This window comes from Sturnira hondurensis, unplaced genomic scaffold (assembly GCF_014824575.4).
Source record: "Sturnira hondurensis isolate 20B ecotype Veracruz unplaced genomic scaffold, ASM1482457v3 Scaffold0023817, whole genome shotgun sequence".
NCBI lineage: Eukaryota > Metazoa > Chordata > Mammalia > Chiroptera > Phyllostomidae > Sturnira > Sturnira hondurensis.
Genome location: NW_028096448.1, coordinates 8403036 through 8417246, shown reverse-complemented (window position 1 = coordinate 8417246; position 14211 = coordinate 8403036). Strand labels below are relative to the sequence as shown.

Here is a 14211-nt window from a genome sequence, read left to right as displayed (position 1 = left end):
ATGCTGTCATCACAGTAGAGAGCAGCAGGTGGAGGTGGGCAGGAGGACAGGAGGAAAGGGGTGTGAATGAGCTGTACCCAGCCCAGCAGGTCTAACTTCCTGCAAGACCTTCTGATTCCTCTGTGACTCTGGCGCCTCTGTGAGCACCTCAACCTGGCTATTGTCTTAGAAGGACAGATGTGTTTAGCTAGACAGGCCTACACCTGTCTATGTTCGGGCATACTTCTGCCTTTCAGTATGTTTATCACCAAAAATGTATGCATGCACTTTACGGGAATTAATAGATTGGGCTAGAGAGGGCAGTAATCTGGGTGATACATTTGGTTACGATGAAAAGGGGGGGAAGCAAATCTTATATATTATTTTCTGCATTATTGTTACAGAAAACGGGTTTTGCTTTTGACAAGAGGAACACCAGCAGAGAAAGTAGTAGTCAAAGAGGGAGTTGAAGTGACTCTATTCTAGCAGCACTGGACTAGCCCTTGCTGGTTATCAGACAACTGAGCCAGACAGGGAGAAGAGGCTCCCACAGGCAGTCAGCCCTGTTTGTGAGTGCAGTGCGCCCTAAAATTCAAAAGAGGGCAGCAGAGAACCGACACTGCTGCAGCACCAGGAAAGCGTGTAACCTGAGGAATGTCAGCAGGAAAATTTGTGGGTTTATCAAAACTCACGTCATGCAAGGATTAGCTGTGCCAGAAATTTGTGTTTCTAGAACTGTGTGTTTAATATAAAAGCAAATATTTGATTAATGGGATCTAATGAGCTTTGGTGATGTAGAGGGCAAGTGTAGGCCTATTGCCCACCATGGCAGCCTCATGCCACGTTATTTAGTGATTTAAAAAAGCCCCACAAAATCCTTCAAAACTTACCATGGCAATGTGAGCAAAGTCAGGGCCTGAGAATAAGAAAAACGGCCGTGCAGAATATGGTGCAGAGATTGCTGCCTGTATGCTTCTGCTGGCTTGTAAGTGCTTTTGCTGATTGAAATGAGCAGGACCAGTTCCTTCTTACCTGGTAAATTCCACAGGGCATGAGACCTAGGATGGAAGAGAAAGGTAATTCTCTGGGAGACCTTCCAGTGCTTCCAGGAGAAAGTTGTGATAAGAAGCACAGGCCCCAGCTCCCTGGAGTTTGGGATTTCGGGGGGGGGGGGTGTCCGTGTACAGGTCAGGTGAAGAGGAAAAATTGATGGACGGGAAGCGGCCTAAAGCACTTGGATTGAAACCGTGGTTCTCAACTCAATCCTGCTGAGTTAAGATATTAAGATTTCATCCCTAGGATGACCAAATGGACCTCTTTATGATCCTGTTTGCTAAAAGTGTGGTAATCAAGTATTGGCCCCCAACACTGTCACAGCGTTCTGTGTTTTTTTGTTTTTTGGGGTTTTTTTTTGGCAGGGAGGAACAGTAAACAAAAAGAAAATCTTAGTTTTCAAATAAACCCTGAAACTACATTGCAAGGCTTATTTTTAGGTGGCTTGGTTTTAAGTAATTATTTTTACTCTTGATTTTTTATTAAGAGCATTTTAAAATTATTTCAATCTACCAAGGGAGCATCAGACTACATAAGAAATCTAGAAGATATTGACTCTTAAAAAGTTGAATGCCCCCTGTTCATTTTGATCATGTTTTTTATTTCTAGAAAAAAATTAAAGATTTTTTTTACTCCATCAACAAGTCAGAATATTTCAACTGTAAAAAGTTTCCATTAAGACTTGGAAATGCGCATGAAAATGCACATCCTTTTTTTTGGTAATCTAAAAATTAACAGCTGCTATACTGTCTAGATACACACCTGATGCTAGACAAAGAGTTTCTGAGAAACATGCCCTAAAATTTTGGACTGATGTAACATTAAACAATTACTGCAGAGTTGAGGAAATCAGCCCCTTTATAGATGTTGGCAAACAGAGGATTCCCTTCATATGTGTAATAATAAAAACCAGGCTTGGCAGGAGCTAACCGGGCTCAGTGATTGTGTGTTTCTTAGTATTCTCCAAAATACTGAGGCAGGAGATTACTTTTTATGGTGCTTCACATCTCATGAAATTAGAGCTACAAACTTATTCAAAAAAATTGATAGGATCCCTAGTGCTCCGAAGGGTCATTAAGGGTGTATGAGGCATTTGTAAGCAGATCTTTTGGATTCTACTTGTAGAATAATATAATCCAGAGTGATCAAGAGATCTTGCAGCTCAAAATGACTCTAAAAGAAAAGGCACATTTCTTATTTCCAGAGCAGTCATCTCTAGAGTTTCAAAAATAGTAGTTTGTTCTCTGAGGAACTCAGACTGCTCAGCGATGACTCCAATCGGTTCTCAAACTACAAATGCAGAAAAGCCCAAAAACTGTGGTTACAAAATTTTTATAAGAGGAGAAAACATGCATCAGAACAAATCAGAACCCGACACCATACAGCTGTACTATCTATTGGCCTTAAGTAAGTCTCCTTGACTGACTGCAAGTTGGAAGGCCTGAGTTTTGCTGGCACCTCTGACCCTACTTTCAGCCATTTTACAAAAGGCACATTTCAAAGCCTCAGTTTCCTTAGCAGTAAAATCAGAGAATATGATTTTATTTCAAAAATCTTATTTTAGGATTCACTGAAGTACTGCAGTTGACACAATAAACTCCCCAATATTGGTCTGTTTACTCTGCTGAAGTAACCTCAGCAGAGGTTAATTTAAGGCAAAGCATAACTACCAGAAATTATCCATACATTAGAAACATACACTCTAAAAAGGTATGCTTTTCTAAGCCACGAAGAAATATACAAATTTTATGCTGTTTCCCACTTTAGTCTTTTTCTTCAATACCACTTGGTGTATTGCATACCACTGTTGTGTTAGGTCTGGTTTTCAAAACTGTTTTTCTGCCAGGGGAACATGACCAGGGTGCCAGAGTAGTTAGCCCTGAATCCAGGTGTTTATGTGCTGAGTTCCTCCTTCTGCCCTATCCTCAGCACCTGTCTCAGCCCCATCACACTTAGCAATCTTTCAGAAAATAGTTCAAAAAGCAAATGAGAGTACTGCCTGACCACGCTAACAGCAGAAGCAACAGATATTAAGGCCACCGTTGTAATTTCCTGTGAGCCATCACCTATTTCCCTCCGTCTTCTCACCACTGCCGTTTTTTCTTGTTCCTCAGACTCCCATTTTTCCTCAAATCTTTCCTCTTCCATCAACATTTATTTCATTTATGTCTTCCGTATATGGATTGATTACCTGTGGGTTATTCTGGAGAGAAAGAAATGACAGAAAATAGCTTCTGCACTTAGAAGGTTTAAAATCTTGGTTTACCTAAAATGTTCATGCATGTTTGAAAAATGTTTTCCCCAGATTGAAGACCCAATCACACATACACTCCTTACTTATTCTTGTTAACGCCATTTTCTTATGGGAAGAAGGCAAGCATATTTTCAACTCATAGAAGATGAATAGGGGCCGAAATGATTGGAGAAAAAGAATTAAGATACACCAAATACTTCATGTGCCTGGTGCTTTGATAGGGGCTTTGCACACATAATCCTCAAAAAGACTCTTACTGCTAAGTATTGTGATTCCATTATAAAAAACAGTTTAAATAAGGCACAGAGAGGTTAAGCACCTTGCCTGAGATCACACAGTAAATGGCAGATTCAGAACCTAATTCCATGAACTTTCTGATGTTGCTTTTTATAAAGTTCTTATGTAATTTTGGAAAAATTGAAGTTGTTCTATTCACTGCTTTAAATTTATAAAAATTCACATACAATTTTACCAAGAAGAAACCGAATTAAGTCACAATTAATTGTACCATATCGCTATTTCACACACACACACACACACACACACACATACACACACATTATTTTAACATTTGATGGCCTTGAATTAGGACAGTTCTAAGGCAAGCACAACAGTTTGGGCAAGACCAGTTAGACTATTTTTCTACATCATTTTAAAGGCAATCCCTTAGGATAATGTAATATACTAGGGGAAATGAAATACTTTTTAAAAATTGTTTATCCCGAAGAATCTCTTACAGTAACACTGCTCATAGCTGCCGGTGCAGATGTACCTTCTCCAAACGTCTTTCAGGCCATCACGTATATATATGAGATAATGTCCTATAAGAGGTAATGGCACATAAGGTGGTAGCAAATATCCTCTTCTTTTATGTTTTTCCTTAGGAAATATAAGATTTAACGGGATAGGCAAAGCAAAGTAGGTTATTACGAATGTTCTGACTCAGAGGAAGGTCGGAATGGGAAACAAGGGTATGGAGGACTCAGCATCTCAACCACTGCCATGTCCCAGGCGTGCACCGCGCCCCCCCCCCCCAGTATCACTTTTGAAGCAGCTCCCTCGTGGGCATTTCCTGCTAGTACCACTTCCCTCCTCACACTGGGTGTTATGGCTATGACCTGCTGTTGACACTGTGTTAACCTCTCCCCTTTGCTTGGTTAGAGCTCCTGGAAGATTGGAAAGCCGTGTCAAAAAAAAAAAAAGGAGAAATACACCATGTGTGGCAAACCAATAATCGCTTAAACCTATGTAACATTTTATGGTTACAATACTCTTTCTCAAAATGGGGTTCTTGGGAGACTTGCCCCAGATTCATGAGGGAAAAGGTGAAATTCAGATTCCTGGTTCCTACCCTGCACCTGATGAATCAGAATCTCTGTGGTGGGAGGGAGGGAGGGACGGGTGGAACTCAAGAATGTAAGATTTAGAAATCTCTCTGGATGACATATATGTAAAATTATAACCATTGTCCTTTACCATGTTTTCATGTATGTTACCTTTTCTGTATCTCTCAAGGACCTTCTAGGCTAGGTAATTATTATCACATACCCATTTTATAGACCTGGCGCTTGAGACTTGGAAGAGTCACTGTGTGAGGGAACACAGCTAATTAGTTGCAGAGGTCTGAGTAGCACCCAACTCTTTCGGTTTTGGGACAACCCTTACTCCACACCACTCTGCCCTCGTGGACTGTAAGGCAGGTCTGTACACACAGGAGTGGTGGGTATCATTGTAAAGGATAACACAGGGTCGAAATTCTTTCATGTTTTGGTGACCATCCTAAACACTCATCACCGAACCCAAAGTCACACAAATGAAAATTTGTGTTTTCTAGTTTTGTGCTTTACATTTAGGTCCATGATCCCTCTTGAGCTATTTTGTGAAATGTGTAAAGTCTGTGTCTAAGTTCTTTTATTTTTATTTTTTTGCATATGGACATCTCACTGCTCCCTCATCATTTGTTAAAAAGACTATTCTTTCTCCATGAATTTGCCTTTGCTCCTTTGTCAAAGAATTTTGAAATACTGGATTATTATTGTAAAAGTACTTTACCCCTGTTTTCTTTTTTTAAAGGCATCCAGATCAGTCCTGCATTTAATAATTATTTACATACACTTTGAACCCCACCTTCTGAGGAAGGAACGTGAATGATTTGTAGATTAGAATATGGACTGAGACAAACCACTTGTGAGTGAATTGGAATAGAACCCATCGGTCCTGAGTTTTGTGGCCCAGGATTAGAGAGAAACCAGGTTCTAGGCCTGACTCCACTGCTTCACTTTCTGGGTTTCCATCTCCTTCACTGAAAAATGAGAGGAAAGTTGCAAGGTATTTCAGGTTACTGATCATATGAATCTACTTCTAGCTCATAGTAGGGGTAATGAAACTTCTAACTGTAAAAGATTTTTCCATTTATGCAGCATGATTGTTTTTTTCGGAGGTGATTTGTAAAGAGTCACTTATTATGGCTGATCTATCCCAAGTTACTGCCAGTTCATGAGAACAGAGGCCTAAGACATATATGCAGATACCTGATCATGCAGTCTTCCTGGCTGCCGTTTCTACCCTGACCCATCATGTCCCTGCCCCACATTTTCATCTCTGACACTGAGGTGCCTTTGCTTACTTCCAACGTGGGTCAGCAATGTTCCTTTCTTCCTTCAGGATACAGGATCTGATCTGCCTCTCTCCTCTCCTTCTCGGCCTCTTCTCCCAATTCTCTTTGCCCAAGGCTGACCACACTCCTTGGCTCTCAAGAACACACAGATTATCTGTTTTCCATGTGTAAGGCAGCCAAAAGGCTTTTAAAGATAACGACAATCTCTCGACTGCAATTTCGAGTTGCAAAGAATTTGTGAGATTCGCTGGCACAGGGAGTTACAGGAATGTTCTTCTAGCTCTTTGTGGTCTGGATTCCCTGGAGGGTCAGGAATATACAGGAATCAAGTCACATGAAAATAACTACAGTATATTTAGTATGGGTGGGGGTGGCTGTTTTCGGAATGAGGAGGAGAAACACTATATAAGTTTTGCAGAAGAGGTGACAGTTGGATCTTGAAGGATGGTGAGAAGTGCAGCAACAGCCTAGACTGGCAGTGAAGGTTATGGGAGGTATGAAAAGCAACACCATGTTGAAAGAAAGGGAAGCAAGAGAGCGCTTACCTGTTTGGATGGTGTATAGGCCAGCCCTTGCCCACAGAAGGGCAAGTTGACTTAGCTGGTTTGGCTGGTGGGGCAGGTGCCCCCTCCCTGCATCCTGTGTATCCTTCTGAGCCTGCCATCTTCTTAACCCTCAGGAAATCAGTCACGGTGTCTAGAGTAGAGAGATAAGCATGGTCTGCCACTGAGCACTTGTAGGATGAGAGCTTAGGTGTAGCTGAAGCATTGAATGTGTTTGAAGGCAGCCAGGAGTGCACGGGGGGAAAAGACTGGTGGTAAAGGACCCTTGAAGGAAAGACTAGTTGAAGGACCCTTATGCCCAGGCCATGGGTTCTTTTTGAATTGTGTGGTGCAGCTCTGACAAGTAAGCCTAGTGCCAGGTGTGACTATGGGGAACTGAAGGAGGCATGTGAATTGCTATGCTCATCCAGCAATGGCAGTGACTTCTAGGAACCAAGTCAGCTGGCACCTTGATCTTGGATTTCCCAGCCTCCAGAACTGTGAGAAATAAATGTTTGTCATTTAAGCCACCTAGTTTGTGGTACTTTACTATAGCAGCCCAAACGGACACAGACAATAAGGAATCCTGAAAGAGTGGCAGGTTTGCAGGAGATCCTGCAAAATAAAATCCTGATTCAAACCTACTGCATTTCAGAGGCAGAGAGGACCAGAAGGCAGTTAGACATATCGGTCTGAAGCTTAATTGTGATTCAGTGTTGATGAGGGGACAAAGAATAGATACTGTAGTAAGGGTACATTCCTCATTTTGTTTAACCAATATTCTTCCAGGCCCTGGTTAGGCACTGAAGCACATGCAATAAAAAATCATGCCTAACCTTCTACCTTAAAGAGTGTGTTTATTATGGCCATGGACTTAGGTTCAACATGTATGAAAAATGTTTCCAAGAATTATAGTTCAAGTAAGGTGTAAAATTTATGTTTATGAGTTTAGGTCTGTTTCCCTGGCTTTCTCTGAGGTTTGACCTAAGTACATTCCTCTTTCCTTCTTTCTTTTTTCCTTAATTTTGAAAGATATTTTTCTCCTTGTTGGTTAACTATTTTCAGGTAAATACACACATGCGTGCACATGGCTACAAGCTTATGAAGGGTGTAGCAAATATTTTTTTTAAATGCTTAAAGTATTCAAGAAAATATTTAAAACATTTCAATAAATATTTAAGAAACATTCTAAAATACATGAATTTGTGTAAAGAACTAGCTGTAGGATGCAATACTTGCCTTTGGAAACTAAACTTCGAAATAAAGAATAAAATTTTATAATGAGTTTAATATGCATGCTAAAAGTGTTGAAATGAACTTTCGATCAGGAAATATTGAGGAACAGTAATTTAAGGTAAATAATGCTGTCTCAGTTTACCAGAAATTTGCATATTTTGCCAATATTTAATGTAATCTCATAGAAGATTCTTTTCTAAAGCATGAGATTTACTAGCTAGATTCACATACTTTATCTAGAGTCTCTTGATTTAATTAAAAAATTTTAAGTTCAATTCCTCTTTAGTCACATTTTAGCCAGTGGAATGCAGGTAACACATTTTGTTCTTCTTTTCCCAGAAACTGATGTGTTTATTCTTTTATGGACTCAGAGGGACTTTTTAAATTAACTTCAATTTTTACGGCCTTCTTTTCATATCCCATGTGTGAATTTACTGTGGAGACTGATGAATGATGGAACTAACTTCTGCAGCCTTCCTTCTGAATTGCTTTGCTTGGGCGAGTGTAGAAAAGCTTTGGCAACGTGGTTCAGGCCTGAGTTTTAGCACTGAAGGGAAACTTTTTTAGAACAAGCCAGGATATGAATCAATATGCAGGGAGCACTTGAACACAAAATATACCTTTAAAAAATTCATTGAAAATTTGAAAGCTTTTTCAGTTAAGGGTATATGACAGCAGTTCATCTCCCTTTTTATGATTTTCTTTTTTAAAGTATTGATTTTATTAGTGCTCAAGATAGAGCTCTCTAAGTAAAATCACAATCCTAAAACATTTTGGTCAATAGTGCTAATTAATATAATTCATATTTTAGAAAAATATCATGGGTTGTAATTGAAAGAACTCATCTGGGTCTAAAGAATACCTTCTGCAGGCAGCACTATTAAGAATAATTCTGAGGAAATATAATTTCTTGGACTTGCAAAGCAGCAAAAGGAAGGTTTTCCTTCCTTATAAGCCTGAAGGTTTTGGTGTTTGGCCCTGTTGAGATCCAAGGGCTATTTGGGCTTATTAACGCATATGTAATTAACATATACCAGCTAGAAAGGCAGAGCCAGTTTTATCTGGTTCTGTACTACTGTGAAATAATTTATGTCTGCATTATTTACAGTGTGAGTGTGTGTGTGTGTGTGTGTGTGTGTGTGTGTGTGCGTGCGTGTAGGGAAGGAGGTTTGGTTTCCCTGGGCATCATACTGCTGTCTTCTTCAGGGTTACTGTTTCCTATCCTAGCCAACCCCAAAGAGTAGACAGGCTCTTCCTAGCATTCCAACCAGATTTTCTTTCTGTTCATATCACCATTTTAAGCCACATTTTCCATCACATGGTAAGAAACACTGTAAATAATTGAGGTGATCCATCAAGAGCCCCATTCTTGATAATGAAAAATTGCATAACTCAGTAGAAGTCAATTAAAAACCACAAACTTCAGAACCCTTTGCTCAGGGAAGATTTATTATTATAGACGGCATTTAATGCAATGGATTTTGGGGGTCAAAATTTTTTAAAGTTCTAAAAATTCAATTAAAGCTTGACAGTGACCTTGGGTAATATTTACATAATATCAAAGTATATTGGTTCTTTGAAATGAAAAGGATGAATTTTTTTTTCTTTAGCACAATTTGTCTGACATGTTTGGGATTTTATAACTCCATTTGAAACAACATCCCACTGTGGGATACTTTTTCTTTCCCCCTGTGAAGATTTTAAATGATTCTTACTCTTTGGTTATGCCTATACAATAAAAACTATAAAAATGAAATGAGAGAAATCAGGATATTTTCCTCTGCTCAAACAAATACCTGAACAATTAGAACTTGCTAGATAAGTGACTCAAAATGTGTTATCTGGTTGGTTAGGACACATCCAACATTTTGCTAGAATGTAATAGTTTATAATATTACTGCATAGCACTTAAAAAATAATGACTTAGTTTCTTTAGAGATATCTAATGCTGCTTTAAGAGCCTAAGGGGAACAAACTGACTCTAAAATGTAATTATCCATAACATTTTCCTTCCCTTTTACGTTTTTTCCTGTCCAAAATATAAAATGAAAGAGCAGTATCTATCTTCAAAAACCTTAAGTATTTATCTGTGTTTTGAGGTTCTGAATCTTTGCAGCCTACGTTTAAAATAAGGCTAAAGGCTTAGGTAGGTTCAGCAGTCAGGCTGTCAGACAACTAACTCCAACCAACAGCACACACGTGACGGACGTGCTTCCTGCTGAAATTGAACTGCCAGATAAAAAGGAAGAATTGTCCCCTGTTTATAACAAAGAATGCGATCATTAGAATTCTTCAGATTTGGAATTCCAGCAGTGTTATGTTTTGCTCTTTAAGTGTGACACGAATGAATAATATCAAAAATAAAAGTAAACCTCAAAAAAAAAACCCCAAACCAAGCAGTCCTTTGACTTTATAAAGCTCAACATCAAATAAAGCACATTCTAAAAATACCTAAAACCAGTGAAATGTCAAAGCTGAGGGGATAATATACTGGGAATAGGACAGATTTTTTAAACCGTTCGATTTATTTAAACCTACTATATTAACTTTGTTAATTTCTGTTGAGATACTACCATTTCCACTGACTACTAGGGGCCATAATATTTCATATTCCTCTACATATTTGACTTTGACCTCATAAAAAGTCCCTTGGGTCTATAATACTTTTATTCTTGTGTAATCTGAAACAAATCCTTTCCTTTTAAAAATCACACAGACCACGTTATACACACAGTTGACTATTTACAAAGCACCCAATTAAATCCTACTTAATTCTCTCTCACTGTAAAAATTCCATCTAACTGGTATGTACTCATCACATTAAATGTGCACAATGTTCACAAGCCCTGACAGTCCTACTTAACCTAGAAAATATTACCTTCCTTAGAAAAGTCTTCAGAGTGTAAGGTTTTAAGAAATGAGACCAGAAATCACAGTACAAGACAGATAAACCTACTTTAATATTCACATGTAAAAGTTACACATCACAAGAGTTGGACAGTAGTTTACCAGGAACTAACATAGCTATTGTGAAAATCATTTTTATAAAAAAATAATCTAGATGTGGTCATCAGAATTTTTGGTCTACTTAGGTTAATGTTTGAAGATCGACTTTTACCCCTGCTTGAAGGATTTGCCATTATGCCTTTTTAATTTTTTTTCTCTCACTGTTGCCTATGAATATTCTTTGGAGGAAGGAAAGCAGAAAGTGTTCATTTCCAAGAGGTTGTCCTTTGGTAGCAAGCAGAGAACATTTTTCATTTCTATGATTTTAAATAATCTGTACACACATGAAACTTCAGTAACATTAAGCTTTAGTTTAAGATGAAAAATGATAAGCATTTTTTCACTTTGATAAAACAGCAGATTTCATAAACTCCTTAAGGATCAAAGCATTTCCCCGTCCCATATGCAAAATCATTCAGAATCCACATTGACTTCAATCAAAAAACAAACACTGACTCTTTATGTATTACACCCTCAAACCCTGTACTTAAAAACTGAAAAAGTATTTTTCCAACATGTATGCTTCAAATGCAAAGATTTCAATTAGGTTAAAGAAAAGACATTTGAATGGACTCAGGACAAGTTTATTTTGTGATTACACATTTCATGCAGTCATGCAGGACCTCTAGCTATAACTGTTACTTCCGATTCTACACGGTACTTTGCAAAACAAAAACAAATTAAAAGCCAAGCCAAACAGAAAAGACATTCAAGATATCAAGAGCTCTTCAATTGAGCTGAAAAATAATTTTTCAAAAGAAATAATCCATAGATTTAAAAAAGACACATAATATTTACAAAAAATATTTAATTAAAAATATCTTAATTACAGTAGTCTATTAAAGCATATACTTTCTCACACTTATAGAACATCTCTATATATACACGTATGAAATGTCACTCAGTTATCTATACAATATGTAACATTCTTGCAGGGAAAAGAAAGCTCCCTGCCCGGTTTTAATCATCTATTTTAAACAATAGATGTTAAAAATTATCTACAATGTTCTGTTATATTAGTAAAGCTTCGAAACAAAAAATTGAGCTCCTTGGTCACATGTAGGCTTCTAAAGTCATATTTAACTCTCGATCTTCTATTTATCAGTCCTGTTACACTTACGCTTAAAAGTTTAACTGCACCTCAAAAAACACAGAAATGTACAATTCACAGCGGTTATAAATGAAGAGACAAAAGAGAATACGGATGTAGACTGTTTATGAACGTGCAAAAAGAAAAAGATGAAAGTTTTATTTTTCTTTCCTCTCGCTCTTGGAATGACGGGTGAAAACGTTTCTAGGATTTGCTGATGTTTTCTCCTTTCCTCCGGTGCCATTTTTTCTCTAAGTTCTGCTGTTCCCCCTCCCTCTCTAGTCTCCTGGCTCGGGCTCAGGCGACCGCACACCTGTGGAAGAGGAATGAATAGAGGGGGTGTGGGAACCTTCCCGCTGCAGACTAACTGGCGCCACCGACCAAACTCAAGACATGCTTGATCAACAACCCAAAACAAACCACCAGGTCAGACAACACCCGCAGCCCGCGGCCGGCCAGACGCCGAGCGGACAACAGCGGGCCCCGGGGAAGCCGGGAGAGGGGTCACACTCCCGGGCCCTGTCCGCATCCCCTTTTCTGGGTGGTTAGACTGCTGCGCGGGGGCACATGGGGCAGTTTCCACGCCCTCAGCGGGGAGGGGGGCAGTTAGAGCTAAAGCCCGCAGTCACTGGAGGAAGCCCGGGGGTGGCAGGGCCAGGAGCTGATGCGTCCCCATTTAGGGCGAAGTCCCAGTTACTAAAGCGAAGTTACGGATTCACTTGCTAACTGGTTGGCAGAGAGGTGGGGAGGGGGAGGGGTTGTCCGCTTTCTCGGGAGTTTGCCCTCTGAAATGCTGGAGGCAAAGAACACTGCGGTGCCTGGCACCGGAAGCCCCGGAGGACTAGCGTCTCCGGTGATCCGCCACTGGAGAAGGGAAAGGCGCGCTCACCTGGACAGCGCGTCTCAGCGGCACAGAATGCTGTCGCCCTGTTTGTTCACCGCACCGGCCTGCAACAGCAACGGAACACCAAGGGAAAGGTTAGCAGCAGGCGCAAATACCGCACTCGTCACTGTCCTGGATTCGTTCAAGGAAACCAGGCTGGCGCTTGGATTCTCCCACCCCAGCCTGCAGCCCTAGGAGACCCGCCCCCCCCCTCACCCACGCCCGGGGAACAGGCTGGACTTGACAGGCCATGGTGCGCCCAACCCCGGTCCCACCCTGCCCGTTCACCCTGACCCGCGCTAGTTGCGCCCGGCCAGCTACAGGCGGCCTCGGGCGCCTGGAGAAGGGGGTCCCGGGTGCTGTCATTCTCGAGTGACCCGGACCCCAGGAATGGGAGCCCCGTCTCTGGCCACCTAGTCACCGCCCTCCTGGACCCCCGCGACGTTCGCCCGGGCGAGCGCCCGGCTTCTCACCGGGTCGGTGTTGAGCGCTGTGAGCGGAGTCCGCGGTGGAGCTGCCGGACAGGTCCCGGCCGAGTGGTGCGGTGGCGCTGGCGGAGGCGGCTGCCTGAGCAGAGCCGGGTGCGTCTCCAGGGCCAGCTGCAGGTCCAGGATGTAGTCGATAACGTGCTGCAGAATCTCCACTTTGCTGACTTTCTTGTTGGGCGGGATGGTAGGCACCAACCTTCGTAGGCGGCTGTAGCAGTCGTTCATATCGCACTGCAGGCAGAGCGCTGGCTCCTCCGCCGCCGCCTCCGCCGCCTTGCAGCGAGCCGCCGCAGCAGCCGCCGCCGCAGCCGCCGAGCCGCCCAGGCTGTGGCTGTGCTCCGCTAGGCAGCGTAGCGCCAGCTCTCCGCCGCCACAGCCCGACGGCGCTTTGCGGCCCGAGGGGCGCACCGGGCTCACCGCCTTCATCGCGAGCGCCCTGCGCCCTGTGCGAGGACCCGCTAGGGCGAACGAAAGAGGCAGGCAAGAGCCGGGCCCCTGCCCGTGGTCGGCTTCACTCTCCTTTCCTTCGCGACCGGCGCGGTTGGTCCGCGCTCCAGGCACCGCGAAGCTCCCAATGATCGTGCGCCCGACAATTGACTAGGGTCGCTCCGGGTTTTGTGAGGGGATCTCTGCTCAGTGCGCGAAACTCGGCTGGGACCAAAAGGCAAGAAAAATCAAAAGCACCGGAAGGAAAGCTGCCCACCAGGGCCCCTAGTCACTCCCTTCAGAGCTCCGACTACACCCTAGCCTCCACCGCCGCCGCGCTCCCGCACGCCGGAGGTTTCCCGGACCCCCGCACTGACTCACAAACGCACCTCCTCCCTGCTTTCACCCGGCCGGCGCGCAGCTGTATTTATAGAGCCCGGAGCCCTAGGGGCGGGGCCAGAGCTCAGGCTGGGTCCCCGCGTGAGCCGAGCGGCGCTAGGCTGGGCGTGCGGAGCTAGCCGGGGAGGGCGGGGGCTCCGGGCAATGCTGAGGGGGCGGGGGAGGGGGGGGCGGGGGGGCGGGAGTGGCCAACCAATCGGGCAGACGGTGCTACCTCAGGGAATGACGCCTGGGCCAA

The 14211-nt window shown here is 42.5% G+C and overlaps 1 protein-coding gene and 1 long non-coding RNA gene across 2 annotated transcripts; both read right to left on the bottom strand.

Moving 5' to 3' along the window:
- Positions 1–720: 720 nt before the first annotated feature.
- On the bottom strand, positions 721–4108 carry LOC118981274 (uncharacterized). The gene is made up of 3 exons (XR_005065313.1): positions 4024–4108; positions 3121–3235; positions 721–1037 (listed from the first exon to the last, which is right to left on the bottom strand). It is a non-coding gene; the product is annotated as an uncharacterized LOC118981274 (long non-coding RNA).
- A 5504-nt stretch (positions 4109–9612) lies between these two features.
- On the bottom strand, positions 9613–13993 carry ID4 (inhibitor of DNA binding 4). Its single transcript, XM_037037887.1, has 3 exons — positions 13134–13993; positions 12667–12725; positions 9613–12090 (listed from the first exon to the last, which is right to left on the bottom strand). The coding sequence occupies exons 1-2, from the start codon at positions 13572–13574 to the stop codon at positions 12681–12683; spliced, it is 486 nt and encodes a 161-aa protein (XP_036893782.1). The 5' UTR covers positions 13575–13993; the 3' UTR covers positions 9613–12090; positions 12667–12680.
- Between the last annotated feature and the right edge of the window lie 218 nt (positions 13994–14211).